Source organism: Heliangelus exortis, chromosome 3 (assembly GCF_036169615.1).
Source record: "Heliangelus exortis chromosome 3, bHelExo1.hap1, whole genome shotgun sequence".
NCBI lineage: Eukaryota > Metazoa > Chordata > Aves > Apodiformes > Trochilidae > Heliangelus > Heliangelus exortis.
Window position 1 is genome coordinate 101948634 of NC_092424.1, and position 27845 is coordinate 101976478.

The following is a 27845-nucleotide window of genomic DNA, read 5'->3' on the forward strand; positions in this document are numbered from 1 at the left end:
CAGGAAAGGAGTTTCTGGAGAGCAGCCCTGCAGAAAAGGATCTGGTTGGCAGCAGGCTCTATACAAGCCAACAGTGTGCCCTGGAAACCAAGAGGGCAAAGTGCATCCTGGGATGCATCAAACTGCTCAGTGTATAAGCTGTAAAATTTTAAAAAATTAAATCAATTTAAACATACCTCAAGATTACATTTATTTAAGCTTAAATTTGGATTACAACAAGCATTAAAGCAAAAAATTACTAAACAATCATAAACACATACAGCACATAGTCAAAAGTAAAAATACACCACAGAGAGTATAATATGGTGTCTGTGGAAGAAAGGTCTCAGCAAGACTAGGACTCCTCCATCTATCAAAGAGGCAGCTTAGAGAGTATAGAGCAGAAAGCAACATCATTAGAATATATAGAGATTGATTAAACACATTCTATGGATGAAGCATCAAAGGAATCTATCTATATTATGAAGCATCAAAGGAATCTAATAGGATCAGATTCAGATTTTTACACACTTGAACTCTTCGGTGACTGATACTGCAGAACTTAAAAGCTCATCTAAGTTTAAGGAGAAACCAGACAAAATGGAAGAAGAAAATTCAGAGAAAGTATCTGTATATCTGCCCTGTTCTTACTCTTTCCTAGACTTGCAATTCTTACCTTTGTTGGAATCAGGATACTGTTCCAGGTGGACTTTTGATTCTCATTATTTTACCTTCTTAAAAATATTAGTTCAAAAAAATCTCAACGGTTATTTTTGTTTGCCAATTATTTCAATCATATATGAGATGTTGCTTAAATTAACACAGAGTGGCTCCAAATAGATACTTCTAGCATACGTACCAAACATTAGCCTGCAGTAGACACAGATTCTTTAAATGACACAATCACTCTTTTGACAAGACTCATAAACAAGAGAGTAAAACCCAATTAAGACTATTAGGAAAAAGCAGCCTATCCAAGTGTTCAAAAGCTGCTGCTTCTGGACAGACAGCAGCAGTAGGATCTTATTAATGAGTCAATTTCAAACTTCCTGCATATGCAAAGCCCCCACTATCCTAAGATCCTAACTAAGGTTAAAACACTGGTGTCAGCAAAGTTTATAGCAGAGCCCAGAAACACTGCTCCAGTGGCACGAGATGCAGCTGACTGACACGAGACTCAGAGGTGCAGGTATCTTCTGAACAAATGAATACACAACCATCTTCCATATTGAACATGGGAACATGGGAATTGATACTCTAAAAACCACAACAGTGGAGACACATATGATGGATAAAAACCATTATGACTATCTAAACTTCATGTTGAAGGTGCTAAATTTTTCATGAGTCTAAAAACCTGTTACTTCTGGATGGATTAAACAGGAGAATACTTTTTTTTCACATCTCCCTCTCCTTCAGTAGGATTTGGCAGTGCAGATTTAGTGTTGTGCCCACACACAATGCACACATATACAAGTAATATATAAGTAAAATAATGGGCATAATTAGGCTAAGGAGAGGAAATCCTAACCTTTTTTTTTTTTTTACTTACATACCTATTTAGGTATTGGCTGAAATCTACTTTCAGGATGCAGGAATTCAGGTGGTATCTTGAATGAGAAGCTCACTCCTTTAGGCTGTGATGATCAATACCTTTCCCTACTAGACTCATGTATTTATCTATAAAGTGAGAGAGACTACAAACAGAATTGCAACAGATGCACTCAATCTCCACTGAAGCAGTGCTACAACACCCTGCTTCAAACAGAGCTTGTGCATGTTAACAACTGTCATTTTAATGCAGAATTTAAAAATTAATCTGCAACAACAGATGGAAAACCACATCTCAGCAAGGTTTCCCTCAGCAGGTACATAAGTGAGGATCCACTTGCACTCTGTGTCCACGAGTCCTGAATTCTCCACATTTTCACCAGGATCAGTAGGAAATATATCCCAGACTACTAAATGCTAAGCTTGGAGAGGATACAGGATTCAAGCCACTATTCCTAATGCCCTTGGCAAGTAATCCAAACACAAAGCAGCCTTTATAAATATAACCTGTATTTAGCCCTACACTGAGTGCTGTATTTCCCAATCTGTATGGCAGTCTGTGCCTTAAGGTGAACTCAGGCTGTCAGCACATTATTTGTAAGGGTTAAGCATTCCTGCCTGGGGTTTTGCCATCAGCACACAGAGGGTTACAAATGGCAAAGGGACTCAGGCTTGAGGCACTCAGCTCTACCAAAACAGGAGGTCCCCTGGAAAAAGAGACTGGGAGCCTGCAAGTTTTAAGCCTTCAAGTTTTAAGAAAGTTTGTGTCTGAAATAGGTAGGTGAAGATCAGCCTTGCCACAGGTAACACTTCTCATGTACTCAGAAGAGGAACTTGAGGGATTTCAGCTTTACTGAAAAAATACTGAGGCCTCCATGAATTCATGCAACCATGAATGGAAGAATTTTGTGGGTCAGCTCTCCAAGGCGAAGGACACATCATACATCAGCATCCAGTATTTTTTTTTCTGGTTGCTCATACAGCCTACATGGACAGTGCACCTGTATTTGCTCTGATTCAGCCTCTCTGGTGAAAAAAATAGAAAAAAAAATCTCCCCTGTAGTTAGAATTTCAGACAAGCAATAAGCAGGTCAGCTGGTGTCTTCTCTAATCAAGGGGCAAGTCACAGCCAGGGCAATTCCCTATCAGCATTGCTTGAATGGGTGTCTAGAAGTGGCATCAGCAATAGACAATATTTCATCCACAACTTAGGCATTATAAAATCCATACATTATGCAATACTGATACTAATGGAAAGGTATGAGATGCTACTGATGTACCAGCAAAAAAGAACTGAACCTGCTGCTTCCATAGTATAGTATGGAGTAGCTCTCCACTACCACTAGAGATAAAAGTGCTTTTCATTTTATTCTTGAATGGAGTTTATAGATGTAGAACTAATAAATAAGGTGAGAAGAAACGAGTTATTACTACACCCTAGAAAACTAGAGATATTTTACCGTAATCACTGTTAGCTTTTATACACATCAACAAGATTTCTTTTAAAAGGTAAGCCACACCAAATGAGTAGCCATAAAAAGCATCAGACACTGGAGACAACTGGAAAATCCATTGTTTTCCATAATCTTTGTGATTTTTCATATCACATTTTTCAATAAATTACATTGCAAAGGTTGTCTCTACTTCATTATTGATAGTATGTAAACAGAGTTAAATTATTATTTAGACTAAATAAAACCATTTTCTAGTTCCAGCTTCTATTAAAGCCTTGGTTGAATAAATACTTGCATTGATATATCACCTCCCATTTGTTGACTGTTTAAACAATATAACTATCAACAAGCAATAGAATATTTACTTGTTCTGTCAGGAATATGAAAATCGGTCCCAATCTTTGAAAGATTATCAAGTGAACAAACAGCATCAAAACCATCCTTGAAAACAACACGAGTCGACAGGGCAAACTCTGACCCTTGTGGAAGTAATAACCTTGCTTAAGTAAACTGATTTTTAAAATTATTCACATAGCATACAATAAAGAGGAAGAACAGTTATTTCTGTTATCCAAAAAAGACAAGTGGCAGTTTATAGAAAGATACACAATAAAAGGAAAGGCCTGCAATTTCAAAAAAGCTTACACAGAATCTTTGTTGTTTTATTACAGGCAAAAGCTATACAACTTCTATTATCAGCACTTCAGCATCATCCTTAACTGTAAACATCCATAAAGCTGTCAGCAACATACAACAAATGGATAACTAATACATCCTATCAGCAAGCAAGCTCTGTTTTTTTTCTCTCAGCCATGTTTGTGAGCTGTGTTAACCCTATGTCAGGGAATCAATAGCTATGATTTCCCTTTGCCAGATGTTATTTGTTCTTTTCTCGTTTAATGTAAGCAGAAATGGGCTTCATGTGAAAAATTCATTTAAAATTCTACAAAAAGCATTAACAGTCCAAGTGCTGTTTTTAAAAGCAAGAAGAAAGCCTACAAAATTATAATGACTAAACAACATTGACACAGCTAAGCAGTATCTGCCCTTTTAGTACATCAACTAATGTAATCATAAGAGATGCATGTAAAACAAGGAGTAAAAGATACTTTCTAACCAATGCAAGAAGAGCTCTTAAATTTAGCATGGAATTCTTCTGTACTAGTTGCTTTTCTGACACTGGTAGTAGAATGTCCCATTGAAGGTACTGGATAAACTATGCCTGATATAATGAAGACAATAATAAAATTTTCATTGACTTAATGCAAAGCTAAATGGTTTGAAAATTCGTTATCATAGAATCACTAGAGAATGATTTGGGTTGAAAAGGACCTTAAATATCATCTAGTTTTAAATGCCCTGCATGGGCAAGGAACACCTTCCCCTAAACCAGGTTGCTCAAAGCCCCATCTAACCTGGCCTTGAGCACTCCCAGGGAGGGGACATCCACAACCTCCCTGGGGAACCTGTGCCAGAGTCTCACCACCCACACACTAAAGAGTTTCTTCCTAATGTGTAACCTATATCTATTCTCTTCCAGCTTAAAACCTGCTGGTTTTTTACTACATGACCTTTTAAAATGTCCCTCCTCATCTTCCCTGTGGGCCACCCTCAAGTAGTAGAAGGATGCTATAAAGTCCCCACAGAGTCCTCTCTCTTCCAGGCTGAACATCCCCAACTCACTCATTCTGCCTTCATACAAGAGGTGTTCCAGCCCTCTGATCATTTTTGTAGCCCTCCTCCAGACAGCTCCATGTCCTTCCTGTGTTGGAGGCTCCAGAACCAGACACAGCATTCCGGGGGGGGGTCTCATGAGAGCAGAGGGGGAGAATCATCACCCTCAACCTGCTGGCCACACTTCTTTTGATGCAGCCCAGAATGTGAGAACAAGGTCCTGAATAGCATCTTTTCTAGGTTACACAGCACCCTTATAAAACTATGTTCTCACATGAATACTGAATTTATAAGAAATAATTACAGACACCTTATAAGCTGCCTGCTGCATAAGAAGGCCAAAAAGAGTATTAGTTTAGGCATGCACATGTGTACAAAGTACTCTGCATTAGTAAGAAGATAATACAGTTCTTTGCCCTAAAACTGTAACATAACCACCCTACAGTGTAGAAAACTGAAAGCTGTAGAAAACTAGGAAAAAAAGCCATTTAAGAGAGCAGCCATTTAGCACTGGCTGCTGACATCAGAAAGTGCTACTGCACAGCACTGAACTTTAGAAATAGTAAAAAAACACATACTCAGACACAAATTCCTGATAACAAGTTTCAGAGGTACTCACACAGCAGCTTTCTGCTTTTAACAAAAAAGTCAATTTTAGGTTAACAAGAACAGATAGATAAGGAAATGCATGTATGTATCAGATTTGTGATTCCTATTCTATGAAATCATCTTGTTTAAAAACAGTTATATAAAAGCATTGCTTTGCAAACACAAAATCTAAAATAGCAGGTGGTAAAACTATATGCATAAAGTATACCAAAGATAATCCGCTGTTGCTTTGGTGGTTAATATTTTTAAAATTACATATTTGTGGAAAATTCAGAAAATGTGCAGTTTATTTGTATAAAGTAAAGGAAATTAATATAACCAGAACAGAGGGCCTGCCCCACAAGGCTCTTGCAGAAATGGGGGAATGTTTGTCTACTTTGGATGTCTCAGAAAAAAAGTTATAATTTGAATTCCTACAAATTAGATTTTTAAAGATGTGCTTCTTTTTTTTTTTTTCTTTTTTTTTTCTTTTTTTTTTTTTCTTTTTTTTTTTTTTCTTTTTGTGGATGCTTATTTTGTAAATATATACACAGTTCTATTTCTGCTTTTATATGGGGAGGTTCATTTTGAAGTAGCATGCAGGAAATTTAGCATCAGTTATTATTTTATATTGTAACACAAAACAAAGAGCTCCATAGGATATGATCCAGAATTTGGAAGTATTAGATTCTACTACCTAAATATTACAATTCTGAAAATGTTCAATGCAGTTAATTCAGCCAGACAGGAAAGCCATTCCCTTTCATATAAAGGTCTGAGACAATTACCTCCCTTCACTTTTGTCTCAGAGTGCTAGATTATAGAGCATGGACAACATAAACTCCAAGAAAGTCAGGTTGTACATGCACAAGCCCAATTAGGAGCTTGAATACATTTAAAACCACCTCAATTTTCAGGAAAAAAAAAAAAAGGGATAAAAGATAATGCAATACTTTTGCCTACAAAACTAACTTTCATCTTTTTCGGTGTTCTGTCTTAAGTGAACAGCAGATATACAGGGAAAAAAAACCAACAACGCAGTAATATATAACAACACAGAGTAATATTTTCCAGTTCTTATTTAAAAAAAGCAGTATAGTTTTTTTCTCCAGAAACTTTTCTGCGGTCTTGAACAAAACCTGTTTAGAATTTCATGGAAGATAGATAGCATCTTGCATTTTAACCTTTCCCAATAAAACCACTGATATAACAGCTCTTCATGCATATGAACAGGCTGCCAACTTTATCAGAAACAAGCTACACTCATCTGATGAAGTATTATAACATACAAAAAAACCTCCAAAATGACAGAGTATGAACAAGGTAACAATTTATGTAACAGAGCAGTTTATGTTCCATCACATTGACTTAAGATGGAATACTACGTAATTTAAAGAAAATGCTATGAGCTTTAATCACCTCAAGTAGAAGATTTTACTAGCCCTGCATTACTGCTCACTGGAGACAGTATCTGTGGAAAATCTTAATAATGATAAGGGTCTCAATAGTCTCTGCTTACTGTATGAAGATAAACCAGATAATTTATTACTTCAAACTCTGAAAAGTGGTTAATTCAACTGCTCATACCTTAGCAACAGCTGTTATCTGCTCCAGTGCCAGCGCATGAAGATCTTGATCTTTGCTTTCCACCAGAAGTTTCAGGGATGGCAGCAGAAGGGACTGGTTAAGCAGCAGTAAACATAATTCTTTTATACACTGGAAATAAAAACAAACTCATTCCATGAGATCTCTGGAGATACTAACATCATCATTCACACTAGAATTTATGAAAACTCTATGTCACAGGCAAAATGAAAACAAACTTCTAAAATAAATTAACTCCCTGTTGGAAATTACTCTTCAGAAACATGAAAGGAATTTTTAAAAAATGTGGAATACAGGATTACAAGCACATTTGTTATATGGAGATGAAGCAGGTACTGAATCACCATTACAACCCAGAGTTTTACTGAAAGAACAGAGCAATCACAGTTCTCCGTGGGTCTAATATATTTGTGCTTATAGAAATACTAGAAAGCACAGGAAGAAACTTCACAGACACCTACAACATTCCTATAACTCAATTATGCAATTCCACAAAAGTGGAACAAAATAAAGAAGAAATATCAGTACATACCAGAGATCAACATGACAAAAGTCCTGCTGCAGTATCTTTCCAAATTTTATAAAAGAATTTTTATACAGAATAAAGTTTAGTAAATTAATTCCCCTGTTCCTGTAGTTTCTCATATTTTATAATATAACATAAATTTAGCATAAATAAATCTTCTGCATAAGAACTGTCCAGAGAAATATCTTTTAAAAAAACAAAATCAAAAAAACTCCAAACAAACCTGGTAGGCATTTCTAAATCTTTACCATGATCTTTACCACAAACAAGCAAAATATCCTACATGTTTTTTTCCCTCATTCATGTGACTATATGTGAATAAAACAGGGACAATCCAAGTCATGTATTTTTTTTTTTTAATCTTTTGAAGTTTAATGACAAGTGTAACAATTTCATAACTAAAATGCAACTTTAATTTTAGCAGAAACAAGTTTTTAGTAGCTGTGAATCTAACAGCTTAAAACATTATTTGCAGATGAAAAGATGTTTAATGCTCCAACTGTACCACACTGCTGAGAGATACAGCCTTCATTGGCACAGGGAGCTCTCAGGCTGCATGGTGCTCTGTCTCTTCTAAATTTATACTTTCAAGAATCTATTACCTAAAAGAATATATTCTATCACACTGAGGTAAGGCTTGTTCTCTTACTCAGACTTGTTCCTCTAATCCTGTATTCTGCACTGCTACTTACTATGATAAGTATGATATATGTATGTTATGATATATGAGGAAGAAATAAGAAGATTAAATAAACACATTAAGCTTTGTCTCATCAGTTGTATGCTTATTAAACTTCTGATAACTGTATGTTCCATTATGTTTCTTTTGAGCAGGACAAAGTTACTGAATGCAAAGCTGGAGATTAACACCACGTATCACCTTTTTTGAACAGGTGTACCCATGGCAATAAATGCATCTTATGTTCAGTAAAATAAATTCCAACAATCATAACATATGTAACCTGAACAAAACCTCTATTTTACCATGCTTACTTCTTCTGTCTGAAAGCCTCTAAAAACTAAATGGAGAAGCAATGCCACAAGAAATAACCCACAAGTATAAAAAGGCTGTCTAAAAGAACCCCAAATCATATTTTTGGGTTGTGGTTGGAAGAAAAGGAAATTAAGCTAATTGTAAAATATAACTGCATGCTTTCTACTATTATATTTTTTTTATCCCTGATAGAAAAGATGCAGATGTTGCTGTCTCAATCAACTGTTTTAAAACAAAGAAAAATTAAACCTCTCAGGAAGCAAATGCAGTGATATGGATATTAACATTGCTGTTTTCAAAGTAATAAAGTTTAACTCAGATGATATGCCAGCTTTTTGTTTTCTTCTAGATGCTTCACAATTACAGTGTAGTACTGGTTACATATTCTAAAGGGACGTGTTCTAAGATAATCTTTTTTCACCAGAGGTACAAAGGCATCCACATAAGAAAACATATGCTTAGCTACCCAATTAACTTCTGCTTATTTCATATCAGACGATTTTTACACCAAAAGTTTTCAGGTAGGTACCAGTCAGATGACTCCTACCTGCATCAGGTTCTGTCATTAAGAATAGGGCTATCACTACAGCAGATTTTGTTTAAAACATTTTGAAACACTGTAAGAGCCACCAGGGAAATGAGGTGTACAATACTGTGGTCCAACTTAAAACCCTTTAGAATGGCCTCCCTCATTTATTCCACAGGAAGGCACTGGACAACTTGCTGCTGGACAACTGGACTTATTCCACAGGAAGGGACATGGAGGGACTGGACAACTGGACAACTGTCCAAATAGTACAAGTAACTCCTTGTATCTCTGCCACGAATGACTGTACTGCAACTCTGGACAGGAACTGGGAATCCAACCCTAAGCAGCAAGCCACTGCTCACAGTGCTTCCCAGAGCAACACAAGTGGCTTTCTTTTCTGCAGTGAGTGCTTGAAAGTATTTGAGTGCCTCCCTGCAGTGAGAAGATGCTCTTAGAGGGGCTGCAATGTTACCTGTGAGAGGGAAGTCTTATATCAAAATCTGAATTACCATGATCCAGCTGAAACTTTCGTAAGATAACTTTCATCCTTTATCTAGTAGTGAGGCTATCAATGGTTCACTAGAAGACCAGTAAGGCATATAAAATGGACTTCATAGAGGTCTGTTTCGAGTCCCTGAGTGGGTTTTCATGGATGGATGGAAGGCTTGGATAATGAATAAAAACATCCTTGTGTTTGGAGAGGCTGAAAGCAGACTGATGGGCATCATCTAAATTCAGAATCATCTGAACAAAATTATTAGAGACAACTGTGAATGATGGAAAACATACAATGAAAAGTAGTATATATACCAGGAACAAATAGCTACAAAAATATATAAAAAAAAAGGGGACCAAATGGCAACTAGCTAGAAGATAAGCATCTTATGGCACTAGAACCCCAAGGTAATTACAAATATGAGATGAGATGCATACTCCCAATTAGGTGTTTATGTTAACTGACACATGACCCATAGGTTGGCAAAAAAGACATGAGATACCCAGAGTCACACTTTAACACTTACTAAGAGGAGAATTTACCCCTTTCTAAAGACATTAATCAGGCAGTACAGGAGATGTCAGCCAGTCCAAACACATGTGCATTCAAAGCAAGTAAAACAATGCTTATTTCAGCTACGAGGAATGAAAAATCTCTCCAGTGAATAAGGCAATTAAAAAAATAGCCTCCCCTTTCCCTCAAAGATTAAAGCTATGAAACTACTCCAAAAATATTAAAAATAACTGTAAAAAACCAAACCAGAACTAAACTAAAAAAACCATGAAAGACCATCAGGAGAGCGATAAAAGGAAGTCAGAAACCTTTCTGATTACATCCAAAGAAACGTTTTTTCTAGCTTATAGATCATCATGACCTGAAGAGTTTTTTCTATCACAACATCTGTACTTCAGAATGGCAAACGTTATTCATGGCAATAAATTGATCACACAGGTTTTAGAACACCATCATTCTATGTCTGTCTGCTAAATCTAGTCTGTCTCCTGTGTACTTATTGAAATGTGAAGTAATCTAAACAGGTTAATTGTCAATAATAAGATTTTCATCTTATTCAGCCACGTGATCTCAGCTCTCTAATTTGTTCCCTGAAGTACTGCAGCAGTGTGTACAAATAAGCTACTTAAATCTATTCACAAAATTTCCTCCCCTCTCAAGTAGAGACTTAAAGCAATGCAGCCTATGATTGTAAGTAACTGTATAGTTACATATTTTATTGCACTCCTATTACTGTACAGCATTCTAGTCCCAAAAAGAAGGTATTTCACACTGATAAAGTTATTTTATCCTTGAGGACCAGAATATCTTCATATTACATACATTCACACCTGCACAGAGGGCTCTTCCAACTTTCTGTAACATTGAAAAAGGAAGGCACTGCAAACAAAGACTGCCAGCCAATACGAAAACGGTGTGTAAATAAGGACTTGTTATGGAATTCAAGAAAAAGTTTACTCAATTCAGAGAATTGATCACACCACGACCCATTCTTAAACAGAAAGGCTGGCAAACTGACTGCTGGAACAAAGTGACCTTTGGTAGGATTTGTCTTCCCTGTTTCACTGAGGTGACTCAGAAAATTCTTTTTTGGCAAAGTCTGTCTATTCCTGTGCATGAACAAGATCATGAGTTTACAAGCCATGATGTGCCACTCAACATACTGTAAAGAGAATTCACATATACTTACAGCTGTTCCAGGGACAGGGAGACCTGCCTTCCACTATACTTTTTTGTGGAATGAATTTTAATTTGAGGTTACTGACACCTTCTGGAATTATATTTTACCTGGATTTTGAACTTGACTTAAATCAGTATGTTGGACTTTAAATGACAGCCTACCTGCCTGTTTTTTAAACAGAATGTTATCTATTTACTTCTAGTCTTAATGTTAGCTGTTTTCTAGAAGAGACTGTGATTGCATGAAGATGATTATATGGGATTAATGAGCCTACTAAAAATATGCACGACTGCTCTGAAGTTGTGTGAAGTTTATTAAGCATTTCTCAAATCTGTCTTCATTAGTGTACAATGTTTATGTACAAAACACTTCAATAATTTTATACTGAAGTGATGATTGTGTTGAAGTATTCATGCATAATTAAAGAACACAAAACATCATGTTTATTACAAAGCAACTACTTGTGTATTAGTTTTTTTTTCATGACCAGCATGATTTTGAAGGATTCCTCACTAAATCTTCATGCATTTATTAGTGACAAAATTTATGATTATATAATTTTCTGACACACGAACATCAATGACAATTAAAGACCTTCTATAAATACTTCAAAGAAAAATTTCTACTAGAACAGACCTCAGAAGGTCAGCTAGTCTAACACTAAGCATGTTCAACAAGATCAAATTACCTGGGATGTGACCCAGTCAAGTTCTGATTATCTCCAAGGTTGGAGACTTCATGTATTCCAATGTTTCAACACTTCAATGGTGAAAAACATTTTCTGTATACATAATGAGAATATTTGATAATGTAACTATCTCTATTGCCTCTTGTCCTATCACTGAGCACCTCTGAGAAAAGGTTGGCTCCATCTCCTCTATTTTTTTCCTCATCCCCATATTTAAAGACAGCAATGTAATCTCCTTCAGCTCTCTCTTCGTAAAAGAGAATGAACCCAATTCTCTCAGCTTTGCTGCATTTATTGTGCTCCAGCCCCCTACTCAATCTTGTAAGCTCTCCATCCAACTTCATCCAAGATGACAAATATTTCTTTTACTTGGAACTACAAAACAGTACTCATGCCCATAACACCCAAAGTTGAAACTTACCTTGACAGGGAGCATGTGCTTTGTATCATACAGAGAACGGCAGAATTTTAGAATTTCATTTCCTGTGTTCTCCTTTTCTTCAGGTGGGCACCTCTGTAGCATAACAGTGCCAAGTTTCACCCAGGGATTATCATCTGTACATGATCTGCCCAGAAAAAGCAGAGATATATGTGGAATATAAATATATATACCTGCTACCACCATTTTCTGTGGATGTACTTTTTCTTTTTTTCTTTTCTTTTTTTTTTTCTTCTTTTTTGCTAATGAAATAATGTGGAGAGGAAATAATTTTGAGATGAGTTACTATCCTGATGCCATTATTCTTTCAGTGCAACAACAAAGCTTAAACTATTTTGAATTATGAGATGCTGTTACAGTCCCTGAGGACTCATGTGCCAGACTAAGACTGATCAAATTGGAATAGCATAGGAACAGCTTCTCCTGGCTTTATACCAGCTAATTTCCCAAGCAGAATGGTATCGAAGGAGGGGTGACAAGAATCCAGCATTCCTAATTTTGTTTGCTTTGATCACTTTTTGACAGCATCTGTCTCTTGGTTCTGAGTGGAGAAAATATTTTCAAGACTCACATTTAAATTTTTAGATCCAGCAAGTATAAACAAATAAGAACTTTTTTACAGCCCATCTAATCAGGGTAGGAAAGTGAAAGTACATGCACCTGCACCTACCTGTTAGTAGATATGGATGCAGACACATTTGTTCTAAATATTTAAAACATTATTTTCTTTCCACACAGAACTTCATGCCATGAAACTGTTACATGGTAAGACTTAAACAAATGGAGGGCAGTAGGTATAAGTGAATTTGACCACCCAGGATGAAAAAGGCAACGCTTACTATAAATTTTTGTTGCTGGAATATTATTTGGCCTACAGCAACTATTGGCTAGAGCATGGAGATGCTTGGCTACTTCTGTTAGGGCTAGGTGTACTTGCCAGGACTGGGTGCACTGATGGAAATGGACAACAAAGTGAAGCTTTTACAAGAAAGCATGAAGTGTAACACTAGAACACATGCATGCTGCCATTTTTCTAAAGTTAATGCATTTCAATTCAATTCCAAATGCATTTCAATAATGCATTTCAATATATAAAATATATAGTAATAACTAATGCCCAATCTGCTAAAATCATGCAAAACCACAGCTTAGATCATGATTATACAAAGCCACAGTAACGCAACCACTATGTTCAACTGTGCACAACCTTAAGAAGCCACTATAAGTCATTTAAAAATCACCCTATCAATCTTTCAATCTATTAATCAGCTACCCAAAGACACGGTTAACTTTTCATTTTAGCTTGAAGGTAAGAAGGAGAGAAAAAAAATTCACAGCAAGATAACATCTGGCAGGTTTGCCTTACTAGTTAGTAGGAATTAAGAGAGTCATTCACCACATGTGGGAAGGAATAGTAAAGTACCTCCAAAGTGTTTCTTTTCAAAGGTAGTATTTAGCAGCAACTGTTGCAAGTACCACATCAATATCACTGTAAATGGAGTCCATCAAGAGTCTGTGGGACTGACCTACGCCAAAGAACAGGTGAGACCACTCTGGGGAGGACGACCCCCATTATCTACTATTTCATATCTAAAAGGTCTCTCTGCCTCACCTTCCACTGTCAAAAGCACATCCTGTAAACAAATAAAATCAGCTCCACATGAAGCTGACAGAATATCATAACATGCAAACCAGAAAGAGATGCTCGAAGTGTGAACTTTGAACACAAACTAAAGAGAAGTCATTATCTTTATTCCTTCTGACAACTTAACTGAGCCTTAACTGTGACTTATCAACAGCAGAGATGCCACCAGTCTGGCTGGAAACAGCAGAGCTCCTCCTCTCCTTTCCATCCATCCTGGCAGGAGAGGAGGATAGGCTGAACCCAAAGATGCAAAGGAGCCTGAGGGAAGACCTCATGGCAGTATAGAGCTTCCTCACAAGGGGAAGAGATGGGACTTACTTCACTCCTGTGACTGAAGATAGGACTTAAGGAAATGGTAGGAAGCTGAATTAGGGGAGGTTTAGGTTAGATATCAGGAAAAGGTTTTTCACCCAGAGAGCAGCTGAGCAATGAAACAAACTCCCCAGGGAAGTGGTCACAGCACCACTGAGCACCACAGCCTGCCTGAGTTCAAGAAACATTTGGATGATGCTCTCAGGCACATGGTGTGATCCTGGGGGTGCCCTACATAGGGACAGGAGTTGGACTTGATGATCCTGATGGCTCCCTTGCACCTCAGAATATTTGATGCCAGCTTATTCAACAAGCAGAATGTGATACACTTAATCTGTGAGCCCCTGGTAAGGCTAGGAGAAAAGAAATAAACAAAACCCTGCAACTCTATCTTTGGCACTGCTTAAACTTATCACTCTTGCTGGGTGATCAATCTCTTGCTTAGAGGCACAAAAAGCCATAATGAATTTCCATTTTTAAAGCTGCTGCCTCCAGAGTACATTAAGAAAACCTGTAAGAATTTCCCATAAAAAAGTCACACTGCAAAACCTCAAAATTAAAAATAACCAGAAAGATGCAAGGCCAATAAGGCTTGCCATGTGCTGGTTCATTTATTTAAGTAAACTATCTGATACATACTTTCCATATATAAAGCTTTTCTTAACACAATTCTTTTAATTATTTCAAATACTTGTGTGATCAGTTAACAAATACCTGTTATCTGTCATCTCTAAACAAAACCAGGATTGAGTTACCAAAAATCTGACAACTAAAAATATATTTCCATTTTCTTCTCTTATGAATTTTACTTTAGCTCAACTATGGTTTAAAAAAAATAAAAATGTTCTCAACATGAAAAAAAATGATTGTTTAAAAAACTTAGCACAAACATGTAATTTTCTTTTTGCCCAGAAGGAAATTTTGGATTAAGTTAAAAAAAGAAAGGTGAACTAAGCCATTGAATCCCTAAAAGTGTGGTTTCCTGAGTTCCAAAACACCTTATCAACTTTTAAAATAAATATTAAAAATGCCTTTTGAATGTAGGCAGCATGTTCCAAAGGACTGTAGAGCTTCAAGGACTGTCTTTATTGACTGCCTTTATTTTTTTAAAAACATCATCTGAATATGAGACACCTAGGTGGAAAAGCATGCATGAATAACGTGTGTGAAAAAAAAAATTTTAAAAGTATGTGCTTTTGAGAGCTGACTGAAACAACCAAGCTACCTCTCTTTTTCCTCACAGTCAACATCACATATTATAATATGAAGAGAATCACATATGCAGGTGAATAATGAACACTATTGTAGCTGGAGCATTTTAAAATAAATAAAAGAGTTAAATAAACCATTAAAAAGCACAGGCTTATTAGCAGAGACATCACAAAAATTATTTTTAAAAAGGTTACTAAGAAACCTCCAAAACTTCAGTTATTCTGCTTCTCCTTCTCGTCATTTAGAAGGTAAAGTGTATTTCTAGCTTCATATTCAATTATGAGCATTACATATTTACTGTTCAGTTGAAAGCCAAAATTCTAAGTATTCAGAAGACTCAGAATAAACTCCCCAGTTCCTGTACGTATCATTACGTTGGCAGTAAACAGTTAGCAACAGCTAGCTGCTTTTCTGAAGCAGAGGAGGAGAAAAAATTAAAGATTAAACAAGAATCTTAACGCCTATGGTTAAACAATTGGCTTAACTGCTCACTGTTTTCCTGTTTGCTCAAGAATTTCTTAATATAACTTGCTTTAAAATGAGATTGTTGAAAACCTCACTATCAAAATGGTTCCTGTTCCTTACACTAATCCAGCCATCAAGGTAAGCTTTTCAGAAACGTAATTTCATGAACGTAGATATAGATAAGAGATACAGATGATACATATAGATACATATTAGATATAGATGACATATATAGATACATAGATTAGATATTGATTATACAGATACAGGTATCAATATATAGATATAAATATATATATATATACCTAGGCTGGTAAGAATAATTGAATGCAGTTAACATGGGAGCATGCAACAGAGGTAGAAGAAGGAAGAATGAGCAATGCAAGGACAGAAGACCACAGAGCAGAACACACTTGCAGCAGCCTTGCCAAAGATACAGAGATGAGTGTATGATTGTAAATGTCAGTGACAATGGGGAGACAGGAGAGAAGGTTCAGATAAAAAAAGGCAGAAAATATCAAAGATTTTTTAAATTGTTGCTGGACTTCCTACTTACAGCCTCTGCCTCCTGGCTGGCATGAATAACTCCAAGATTTACAAAGAAAAATAATTCCAATTAATACATTCAAAATAATTAAGAGGAAATGTACACTCTCCAAAAACACTATAACAAGAGGCAATTGAAAAAAAAATAAAATCTAAGTATACACTTGACAAAAGCTTAGGAAATTAAGACCATCTCATATTAGGAAATTCTAAAGAGAGCTGTACCTGACTTTTTATAACCTATCACCCTTGAGGTGGTGAGATTGAGGGAAGAAGGAGGGCAAAAATTCATTTTAGGAGCACTCATAGATGTTAAGATGTTTCCAGTTCACACAAATTAATTTTAACTACACCACAGTGATTATAGAAACCAATTTTAGTTTGAGGAAGTATCTGTATAACAAATATATTATTTCTGTTGGCAAAAAAAACCCCAAACAAACTATACATCTTTGAGTTTTATACAAAATGTGTAATGAAGTGGCTTTGATTTAAATTTAGGTTAAGTCTTTACAGCAAGTACTTCATGTTTGTCTTTTAGACTTACTATGAGAGAGAACAAAAAAATTGAAGCACCTTGAAACCCCCCCAAAACTTGAAAAGGCAACTGACTGAGAAAATAGAACTAAGTGGAGGAAAAGATAATTTACAAAAAAGAATTTGCAACTATGATCATACTGTCTAGTATAAAAACATCATGTCTTTTTTTAAAGCACTAAGAATGAGCTAGAAAGAATGATGTTCAAGCCCCAAGTACCCCTGCTGACACAGGGTTATAAAGTAATTAATCAGTCTTGTAAGTATTGCTAGTAACAGAAACAACAGCAATAATAAAAAGGAAAGCAATGGGAATGTGAACACAGAAATACCCCAGGGAGTAAAAAATAACTCCTCTTTGATATATATTTCTATTGGGAGAACTCTTAGTAGAGGAAGCAAAAACTGAACCATTGTTGACTTACACACTAAATAAATAAATAATTAGATTCTAAAAGAAAGCTGAAATATAACATTCTTTCTAGAGAAAAAAAGCCAAAAAAGCAGTGAAGAGGGCAGAAGGAGAACTACATCTCTGTAATTTTTTTCCAAGAGACAGACTCAATTCTTTTCTCTAAAGCACTGCTAAGGCAGGGAAGACAACAGACTAGATGTATGTCCCCACACTTCAAACTAGCAGAGAGAACAAAAAAATGAAACAACAGTGCCCAACTATCCTTAAAAAAAACACAAGAAAGCCAAGAATTAAAACAAAAATATATATTTATAACATGAACACAACTTCTTCCTCTTATAATTGAATGGGTTTGTTTTTTTCAGGCAAACTCAATAAAATCTGAAATTTCTGAACTACTCTTTATTTCTCTACAGATTATGACTATGAATTTAACACTGGACTCCAGAAAACTACTTTGGAATCTGCACAGTAGATCACATTTGGGAATCATAAGAGTCAGGAGCTCTCTGTGAAACCAGTTGGTGGCTAATACCAGTGGAAAGAAAAGGAGGCATTTTTCTCCTGAAGCCTTTTTAGTCTCATGACAAAGCAGTGAACAGTGACACAAAAGTTTCAGTAATAGCAGAAATTATGAAATAAATAATCAATCTAATCACAGGCTGAAGTCTGTGGTTTGTTCTCAGCATAACACCTCAAGACACAGGCTTCCTCAGTTCCTGAGAAGATGAAACCAATCCTCCTGGAAGCGTTTCCAAGCAAATGGGTGACAAGGAGTAGACTGAAAGTAGTCATTATGGACTTAAAAAGGGGAAATCATGCCTCACCAACCTGATAGCCTATGATGAAAAGACTGGCCTGGTAGATGGCAGCTGGTAATATGTATCCTGAATTCCTTCAGCAATACTTTCCACACTGTTCCCTGCACCATCCTCACTGACAATTTTATGAATTATGGGTTAGGTAAGTGAACAGTGATGCAGACTAAAAACTGGTTGAACCACAAAGTTCAGATTGCTTTGATCACCAGTGCAAAGTCCAGTTGGTACCCAGGGGTATCTACTGAGACCAATACATCTCCAATTAGGAATAACTGGGGAAATCTTATCAATTTTATATAAATAGCTGATAGGTAAAGAAGAGGGAGCGTGACTCTTCACAGTGATGTCCAGCATAGCACAAGAGGCAATGGGCACAAATAACAACATTTTATTCAAGTAAGAGAAACCTTTTTGGTGCAGCTGTAGAGCTTCCTACCTTGGAGATACCCAAAACTCAACAACTCAATTGCCTTGAGCAGCCTGCTCTAGCTGACCCTGCTTTGAGCAGAGGAGTTAGAGCAGACATCTCCAGAGATCCCTTCTGAGCTCAACTACTGACAAATACATGAAAATCATAGAATCATATATAAGGTTCTGAATTCATTTATCTCATTCTCTTGCCCCTTATCTTAGCCAAATTAGTTTATGTCAAAGTTGTGACTATGTAAAGGCTTAGGAGCTATACTAATTACTTTAGACTCTAATTGAGCTATGATGCAGATAATCTTAAGTATTTTGCACCAATATTCAGACTTTACAGAGCTGGAACTCAGAGGCATCCCACCTCTGAAATTTAATTGACTGTTAGTTGTAACTATAAATCACATTTAATCATTATTTTGTTTTCTCTTCTTCACTTTAGGTAGCCAGCCTGGAGGATATGAAAACAAAATGGGAGATAAAATGAAATAATTTTTAATTTCCTCTGCTACAGAGCAGTAGACAAGAACTGTCTATATATAAAATGAGTTTTCCTTTCATCAAATCTTTAGTATTTCTGTTCAACCCAAGGAAAAAGAATTTTGCTAGCTGCAGCACTATTTTACTTGACCCATTGTTCCATAAATTTGACACTTTCTTTTTTAACTAAAAAAACCTAAACACTAACTTAAACATAATTTGACAGTTCCCACACACTGTGAAGCATGTAGTTTTCAATTACAAATTAAAAAGAAAACCTAAAAAAGAAAGTTGGGATAGGAATTTCTGACAGATCACACCACAATCCTAGTGCTTCTTAATGCACTGAAGACAATTTTTGGCTTACAGAACTGTCATAAATTATTTAGGTTAATGCTCATCCAGGAACTGCAAACAAGAGTTCAGGCTTGAAGGTGAATAAACCTCAGAGATTACTTTCCAAAAGGCTAGTTTTCTATCCATTCACAAGAGTTCCTTTTCATAAAAACATAAGCCTTAATTTTTCTCACAAATCAGTACAAATAAACACTTTCAGGAGTGTAATCCCCAAGTTAAAACAGTTTGCAATACATACCCCAAAGTAATCCAATTTAAGAATAATTTCATGTCTCTAGCATAACAACTGTCAGCTAAAAGATGGTACATTGTACTCACTAGACAAAAATTAATTAATATTATTGCTCTCCCTGAAAGATATGTGACTTTAGCCTCATAAGTTTATATGAACCCTTGTATCTTAGAAATTATCATCAAAGAGGAGAATAGCTATTTTTTTAATCTCTAAACGTGTCCAGAATGTCACAAACAAAACCCTAAGAAATGTTAAAAAATAATGTAGTCAAGGTGATCCAAATTAACACTTCCAATAAATACCCAATCTGACACATGCAATGCTGGGAATTTTAAGTAATTATTTTCATTTTAAATTGTTGGGCTAGGATTTGTCTGACCTAGTACATATTCTTTACTTTTGGATACTTTGTTCAGACACAGAAATAATAGGGATTGGATCTATAAAAGAGAAGCACTGTAGCTTGGTACCATTACCCTCACAGACCTCCCGCAGACTGTCTGACACAGTCATCTGAACGTCAGCTTTCAAAGGTTTTTCTGCAAAGTATAACTTTGAATGGAAAAAAAAACCCCTTCTATTCCTTTTTATCAGTTTTGTACATACTGCCAAAAAAAAGAGAGCATAATACATGTTATATTGAAGGAGACAGAAAACCCATCTGTGCAACAGTTCAGGAAATAAAACAGTCTTTTGTGTTCTCCATGATACATAATAAATATGGATATGCAGGCTCTACAACAAACTTGTGGATTAGATTCTGCTTTAAATAAACTATTTTTCCACATACGACTGCGATATCCATCTTTGCCATAACTGAATTAATTGACTGCAAACTACTTATTATCAAGAAAGAAACTTTAAACTCTTTTGTTACATGACTGGTTGAAGAAATGCTTACCCATTGCTGACGTCCATTGGTGGCCAAGCTTGAAGTAGTAAAACCAAGTGTTGAAACTCTGACAGACTGTGACTAGACTCCAGAAGTCCCAGGAAGAGAGCATACCTGTTATCTTCATTTTCAATTTCTGTTATCTCTACCTGAAAAAAATAAAAACCAAACAGATTAATTTTTTTAAAAGAAATTACAGTTTTAAAAGCAACCAATAAACTATCTTTGAAGGACATCACTGTTGTAAAACGATGAAGGAGAACAGTGAACATAGTTTTCCTAGAAAATAATTTTCTTAGCTTATTGACAATTGCATGAAAACAGGGTTGGAGAATGATTTAGGTGTATCCTCCCAAAACAAACCCCACACAAGTACAACCTGTGATGAATTCACTGATTTTATCTCTGTATTCTTCAAACAAGGAAGAATTCCTTAAATTTCCTTTTTTCAGTGGTCAGACATATATACATATATGCATTTTTAAAGAATGGGCATATCTAGTACCTTCCATAATATATACTACTCTCACTCACCTATGAAAATTCAACAGTTTTACCTGAGTTTACAGCACCTAATCTTGTCTTGCACAGAAAAATGCTCTGAAAGATGATTCTAAATTAATTACCTAGTGAAAAACATTTGCTGACAAGTATTGTAATATACCTCTGTATAGGCACTTGAACCTAAAAAAAACCAAAACTCACACTCCATCAGCCAGCCAGCAGACAAAACTCTTATCTCAGGGAAAGTGTCCATCTAAGTTTAAAACCTGCAGCTTCTGCCAGGACTGGAATTCACTTCATACGATGGAAAGTTCTTTTCTAGATCATTACTGCTTGCGCTTTGCATGATAAAAAAGTGAAAGGTAAAAGGCCTGACTGTTGAAGGAAGGTTTCCATAAATGAGAACCAACTTGCTATTAAATGAGAAGCAGCTTCTCATCTGATTTGGCTATCACACTAGGAGGGCTTTCACAAATCCAACAGCTATTCACTGTCTACCTGACACACAAAAAGTTACTGGAGTTTTAAAATAATTTATTACAATAACAAGGTAGCTTCAACTGAGTTATTAACACATTCTAACACTGAATTTTGCTCACAAAGTTCCAGAGAAGTTCCAGAGTATCAAAAATTTCAGCTTCATCTTATAATTTTCCTGAAGTTTCACAGTACTAACTGTTAACTTTTCTGTTTCTGTCCAAGTAGTTCTAAGACATCAAACATGGACAGTTTTCCTTAGTTCTACAGCTACCCTAAAAGATGAAGGATTGCACTCCCATCTTTTCAAAGTGACTCTGAGGTATAAAGGGCAAATTTTTCAAAAGAGGTTAGAAAACAAAGATTACTGATGCATTTATTGAGTTGCCCATATAATTTGTGATTTAAGATATTTCGTGTTGAAAAACTGCTTGCTTCTGCCTGCAGGGTACATCTGAAAGCAGAGTATACTCAAACATTTTAGACAGCGAAGAAGGGTTTCTGAAATGTGTCCATTTAAAATACTTCTCTGTACTGCAAATGTCACTAGCAGACATCAGCCACCCACTTGTAATACCTGTAAATTCCATCTATACTCATTAATATAAAATATTATAATCTTCATTATTTAAATCACAAGACTCAAAAGGAATAAGAACAAAAGGGTAAAAGGCACATAAGACATGATAACCTCTAAGGACCAAAAATATTTAGCAATTTATATGTACTATCTAGACAACAAGAGCTCTTACATTGCTTCATCTGTCCCCAAACTCCTTTTTTTCAGACAACTATCACTTTAAATACTTAAATCAAGTAAGTTTTGTATGGTCCATTGAGTAAATTTTAGTATATTTGCACAAACATCATTACTTCAAAACATGGAAATGTTCATATCTCTCTAATGATAATTCTAAAAATGGCAAGAAATAGCACAGATAATATTAACAGACGAGACAAGCTGTCAGAAATTGAGACACTAGTAGCAAAAAGTAGACAAGACCAGGTCAGACACCCTATTCAACATGAACAGAATCCCAGTAATTCTGCTTAATAATGCATCTCTACAGACTCAGGTTTACATTTTTTTTTCTTGAGGTTCATTAACCTAACATCATAATGTTGTGTTTTGGACAGCTGGGTCCTTGCAACAAGATTGCTCAGAATAAAACATGTATTAGTACAATCAAAGTAAACTGGAAGAATTAGCTTTCTCTTCTTAGACATGATGTGAATTTATGCAACATTTCTTTCTAAAATGGCCTTTTTCCAAGTGGCCTATATTACCCACTAAGAGTAATAAAAACAAAGGAAACATTCTACAGTTTTAGTTATTTACAGTTGTAAGAAAACTACTGAAAATGCACTTCTTATATGGTATTTTAAATGCAAGTAACATTCATTGACTGTGAAACAGCTCAGATCAGAAAGTAGCAACACATAAGTATGCATACCTTTAAAGTGATCTAAAATTGCAGTAATAAGCATAGAGAAAATGGAAGGTTAATGCCAGAGAAACAAATGGAGAAAACCTAAGTATAGATGGGTAGATGACAAGCATGATTACTTTCCAAAAAAATTACTAGTGTTATCCTACTTTAAACTCTCCAGCTCTCCATCTTTTAAGTACTATCTATTTTCCCTTCTTCAATCTTACCCTTCTGCTGCATCCATCAGTCGTCCCTGTACTCCACATATATATCTTCACTTCCAATATCTCTTAAGCATTATTTTACTCCTGTGACAACATGGTTGTTAAAATAGCTTTTTTGAACAGCACAGTCAAGATTCAGGTAACAGAGAATATAACAGATAACATCGAGAATGCCTGTTTGTGTGTGACAGCAGTCACACAGTCAACTTCTTAGGAATATTTTTCAAAAGCTGAGTATTTTCCTAAGTTGAAACCAGCCTGAAACACAGGCTGATTGTGCAAAGACTGCATCCACACCTTTCATTACATGTTGCTAAGTACTCCCACTGGTTTAAAGAAGATTGTACAGAGACTACAATTGTACCTTCTGAGAGGCAGCTGTATTTAACTTGTGTGTATATGCCTTCACACAATCAATCCAAAAACAGAGCTACAAAACAGAGATCTTTTTAAGTTGAATATTGTAGTAGTACCATCTCCAATTAAGTAAATCAAGACACTTGTGTTAAGTAGCTTCTGCACTGCTTTGTAGTTTGAATTACAAGATCTCTTGCCCTGTCTCTAATTCGTAGAGTACAATTAAATAGTACAATTGAAAAAAGTGATAGTTCCTCACTACAAGAAGCAATACCCTGAAGCATCAAATTGAAATGAACTTTGTGGGTGTGTGTGTTTATAGACAACTTCCCCCCGCCCCATTGTTTTTCCAGGGGTGAGGGAGAGCTTGAGGAGGAAGCAGCCACCTCACACAGCACAAACAGAGCACATTCTGTGTTAAAAAGTACAAATTTCATCTTAACAGAAATTAAGTTAGCCAAGACGAAGTTTACATGGTTAGTTCCTGTTCTGTTGTAGTCCCATAGCAAAAAGATTAAATATTCCTATTTTAATTGAACATTCTCTATGTAGTGATTCCCAATGATCCACCCATGTGATTCAATGTCATTGCATTTTTAGCAGTATGATCATCTTCAAGCCATGGCAATGGTATATTATAACTCAGCTTTCCCTTGGTTCTTTTTCAGTTTGTTTGTTTTTTTAAGTAAACAAAACCAAACCCATCTCTTTTAAAAATATTCAACAGCTCTGGCATGAATTGCTCAGAGCCCTGAACAGAATAATGAGGCCTGTAGCAAGGCCGTACGGAGTACTGAGATGCTCCCAATGGAATATGAAAAAAGAAAACAAAAAACAACAAAAGCAAGGAAAAGGAAAGCAAAGACTCCCTGTTTTAACAATAGATTTGCCCATTATGTCTTGATTTTCCCTAGCTTCATGCCTTCTCTTTGGCAGTGGAACAAAGCTGTCTTCATGTTAAAATACAAGGCTGCACAAATATTTACCACAATGGGAGAGTCAATTAGTGGAATTAATTTTAGAAATCATACTCATGACAGATGATAAAATGAAATACAAATTAAATAAAATGAAACCTTATGCTGAACTGTTAAAATACACAATTTTGTTATCAACATGGGACTAAGTACGTTTAAAAATCAAGAATATGCAAACATCTGCATATGCCAATATTTCTTTAAAAACGACATAGGAAATTAACAAAGCAAAATATATGGCACTGAGTGCTGCTTAAAACTGGATTAGATGTAGATGCTGGCAGCTGTCTGAACCTAGTGCAAACCCCTCTAAACCATATGTTCACCTCCTGAGTGCTTTGGTCTTATATCTTTCCTCCTCTTATGAGATAGCAGCAGTTAGGATGGCCCATAAAGGAAACCTGACTCATCCTGTATTATCTCTACTTAATAAAGGCAAAAATCAGTCCACCTTTTAAAAATATTGACCAAAAATCTAAACCACATATCTGAATGCAAGTGCAGACTGCAGCTACTGCTTGTAGCAGCTACAGCATGTTAGAAGACAAAATTCAGATTTTCTTTCTATGAAAGCTTAATATTTTTGCATGCCCTTGAGCATGGTCACACAATACACCTCATTGAATTACCTTATTTTCACCATTATAACAGCTATTTCTCCTCAAGAAGTCATGGTCTGATTATCAGTAACAGAAACCTGACACAGCATAAATTCAATCACAGTGACAGCTGTTAATTTGCTGTAACTTTCAAATCTTAAAATTCTTCTAAAATATTTATTGCTGGACTCCCTTATTTATCAATAAATTGGCAAAAATATCTCAGTTCTAATATAGGTGTGTTTGTAAGAAGTTACATTAGAAAAGATTCCCCCAAGTTTCTGTAAAACATTTGGTTTTATATAAAAAATGTGGTATAGGTGATTTTACTGCTAAAATACACATGATAAGAGGAATCTGGCAGTTGGCTGAGGTACCTGTAATCTCTTCAACAGTACATAATCTGAGCACAAAAAACCTTTATCTGACTACAGACCTCATGAGCAAATTTTGAAGGCCTGTTTTTTATATCCAGTACTGAAATAAAAAAAAATTTAATACACTTACAAACCATCCTCAAATAAAACTGTCCTGTCTGATGATAAAAACTGTCAAAGATTTAGATTTAAAGATTTATAGAAGATTTTCCCTTCATAGATTAGATCCTATTAGATGCCCAGCATGTTGAAACCACTCCACATGCTTTATCTGCTTTCAATGCACAAAGTTTTAATGCAGAATCATATTCCATGGATTTGTTAGTGCTTTATAGCTACACATCACCCTTGGCACACACACAAAGGAGTCAAAATATCACCCCTCGACAGTTTGTTCTGAACCTCTCAGAAACCTTGTATTTTATAAAAACATATATGACAATACACTTGAAGAATGGTGAGGTAAAATAAAGCTGTGGACATCACACATGCCTGATTAAGAAAAACTTTGGCGTGGCAGTATCGGTTTTTTAGTTCAGTACATTCTCTCATTTTTTAAATTAGTTTAAAATCAGTATTTAGAGCATCAGTGAAATGCTACTGTATAATAATTGTGTATCTGAGACATTGGCAATGCTTTCCTAATCCTAAAGGACAGAGGCATATGATAGAAATATAAATGCTTTATTGGTTAAGCTATATGATTTGAGAAGCTGGTGGTGACCACTGTTGCTGATAACCGAGACAGAGTTTTGTTTAAGAAACAGAAACGCCAACAGAAAGATCCAGTCAATCCAATAATTTCCTTCCCCTGAGATAAAATAGAAAATGCTACCTGTTTACATATGAGAATGGTGAGCAGGAAAACCAGTGCAGGCAGACCTCCATCCCTCCCTCTGAAATCCGTTCTGTAAATTACAGGTTTATTCCCTGTCAGCATGGCAGAGCCATGGCTTTAATCAACAGATTTTGTTCACTACTAATGTTCTAGGGAAATGACTGAAACAGTATTTGTAACCAACCAATCAAGATGTAAAAATCAGAAAAATATTTTCCTTTGTTATAATTGCTTGTTTGTTGAGAGAATCTACATCACTGTTTGAAACCAACCCTCTTTATTCAAGGCAGAGACATTTACTTCCAAAGTAAGTTAAACAGATATTTAAATGTTAATTAAAATATGAATATAAATATAAAAAATCACTGGAAAAGCCCCAAACTGCTGAAGTGTACAACTGTTCCTGAAACTGAATAGCTACTGACCCTGCATTTTATATATGTGTTAAATAGCAAAACCACAAGCACACACTGAAACATCCTATTCACGACCTTCACATGTCAGAGCAGCAGGGATGTCCCTTTTTAAAGACAAAACTACAAGTGCTGTACTCCATAACACACTACCAGCAAACTTTTAAGTTGTAACTGAGAGGGAAATCCCTCGTAACAGAGTCAGGCTGGGGAAAGCAGTAAAAGGCTTGGAAGAATCAAGATAGATGATATTCAGCCTGCCTGTCTGTATATATATATTGGCAAGAGTACATGTGAAACAAGTCAAGAGTAGCCATGAGAACAGAGCTGCAGGCCTGGGCCTGGACTGCTTGAAATATCTGACTGAAGGCAATGTAGGAGGAAACCTCAAACATGGCCAGACAGAAGAAGTTAAAAAACAGGGAACTAATCACCTCTTTTGTGAAACATACCCTGGAAGGCTGAGATCCCTGACCATGTATGAAAGCCTGCAGCACACAGATGCTAAAGGTACGGGCACCATCTCATAGGTCAAATCTTGCTTAACCTGAGGCCAGTGAATAGGATAAGCAAGTTATGGGATTCAAGTTTAAACCAGTTCAACCAGAAGCCTACTGGTGATGAATTAAACAAGGGCTTAGCTACATGGTGAATTGCCTGTCTTGTAGAAATACCTAGGAACTTTTTTCTTCTGAACTGTTTTAAGTATTGTTTAATTTCTTATCTGTTTGATATGCAGCTCACTAACATTAAGATCTGCATATAGATCCAATAAACACAAATGTGTTGTCTAATGCATAAAAATGTTTAACTCGTGCAGAAATTAAAATCCATCATTTGTATTCTGCAGAAGACCACATTCTAATCTGCAAATACATTTCAGCACAGAGAAAATCTCTTAAGACTCTACATAGATAGAGAAAGAAGAGCAAATCAAGAAAAAATTATGCAACTTAAAAGATTTCCAGATCTAGGTAGCTAGAACTGAAAGAATGAATTCACACCCACGTAATTTAAACTATATATTAACTAGATGCCAGTTAATATATAGAAACTTCAACCTATTTACATCATGGATAAAAGTAATGAAAGAGAC

General features: G+C 35.8%; 1 protein-coding gene across 1 annotated transcript in view; it reads right to left on the reverse strand.

The window, feature by feature from the left end:
- Nucleotides 1–27845, reverse strand: part of NBAS (NBAS subunit of NRZ tethering complex) — a 158682-nt gene that overhangs the window by 3179 nt on the left and 127658 nt on the right. The window contains exons 49-51 of the mRNA XM_071741942.1: nt 20563–20702; nt 12199–12343; nt 6834–6962 (exon numbers count right to left, since the gene is read on the reverse strand). Of these exons, the coding sequence (XP_071598043.1) occupies nt 6834–6962; nt 12199–12343; nt 20563–20702 (414 nt within the window). The remainder of the gene's footprint in view (nt 1–6833; nt 6963–12198; nt 12344–20562; nt 20703–27845) is intronic.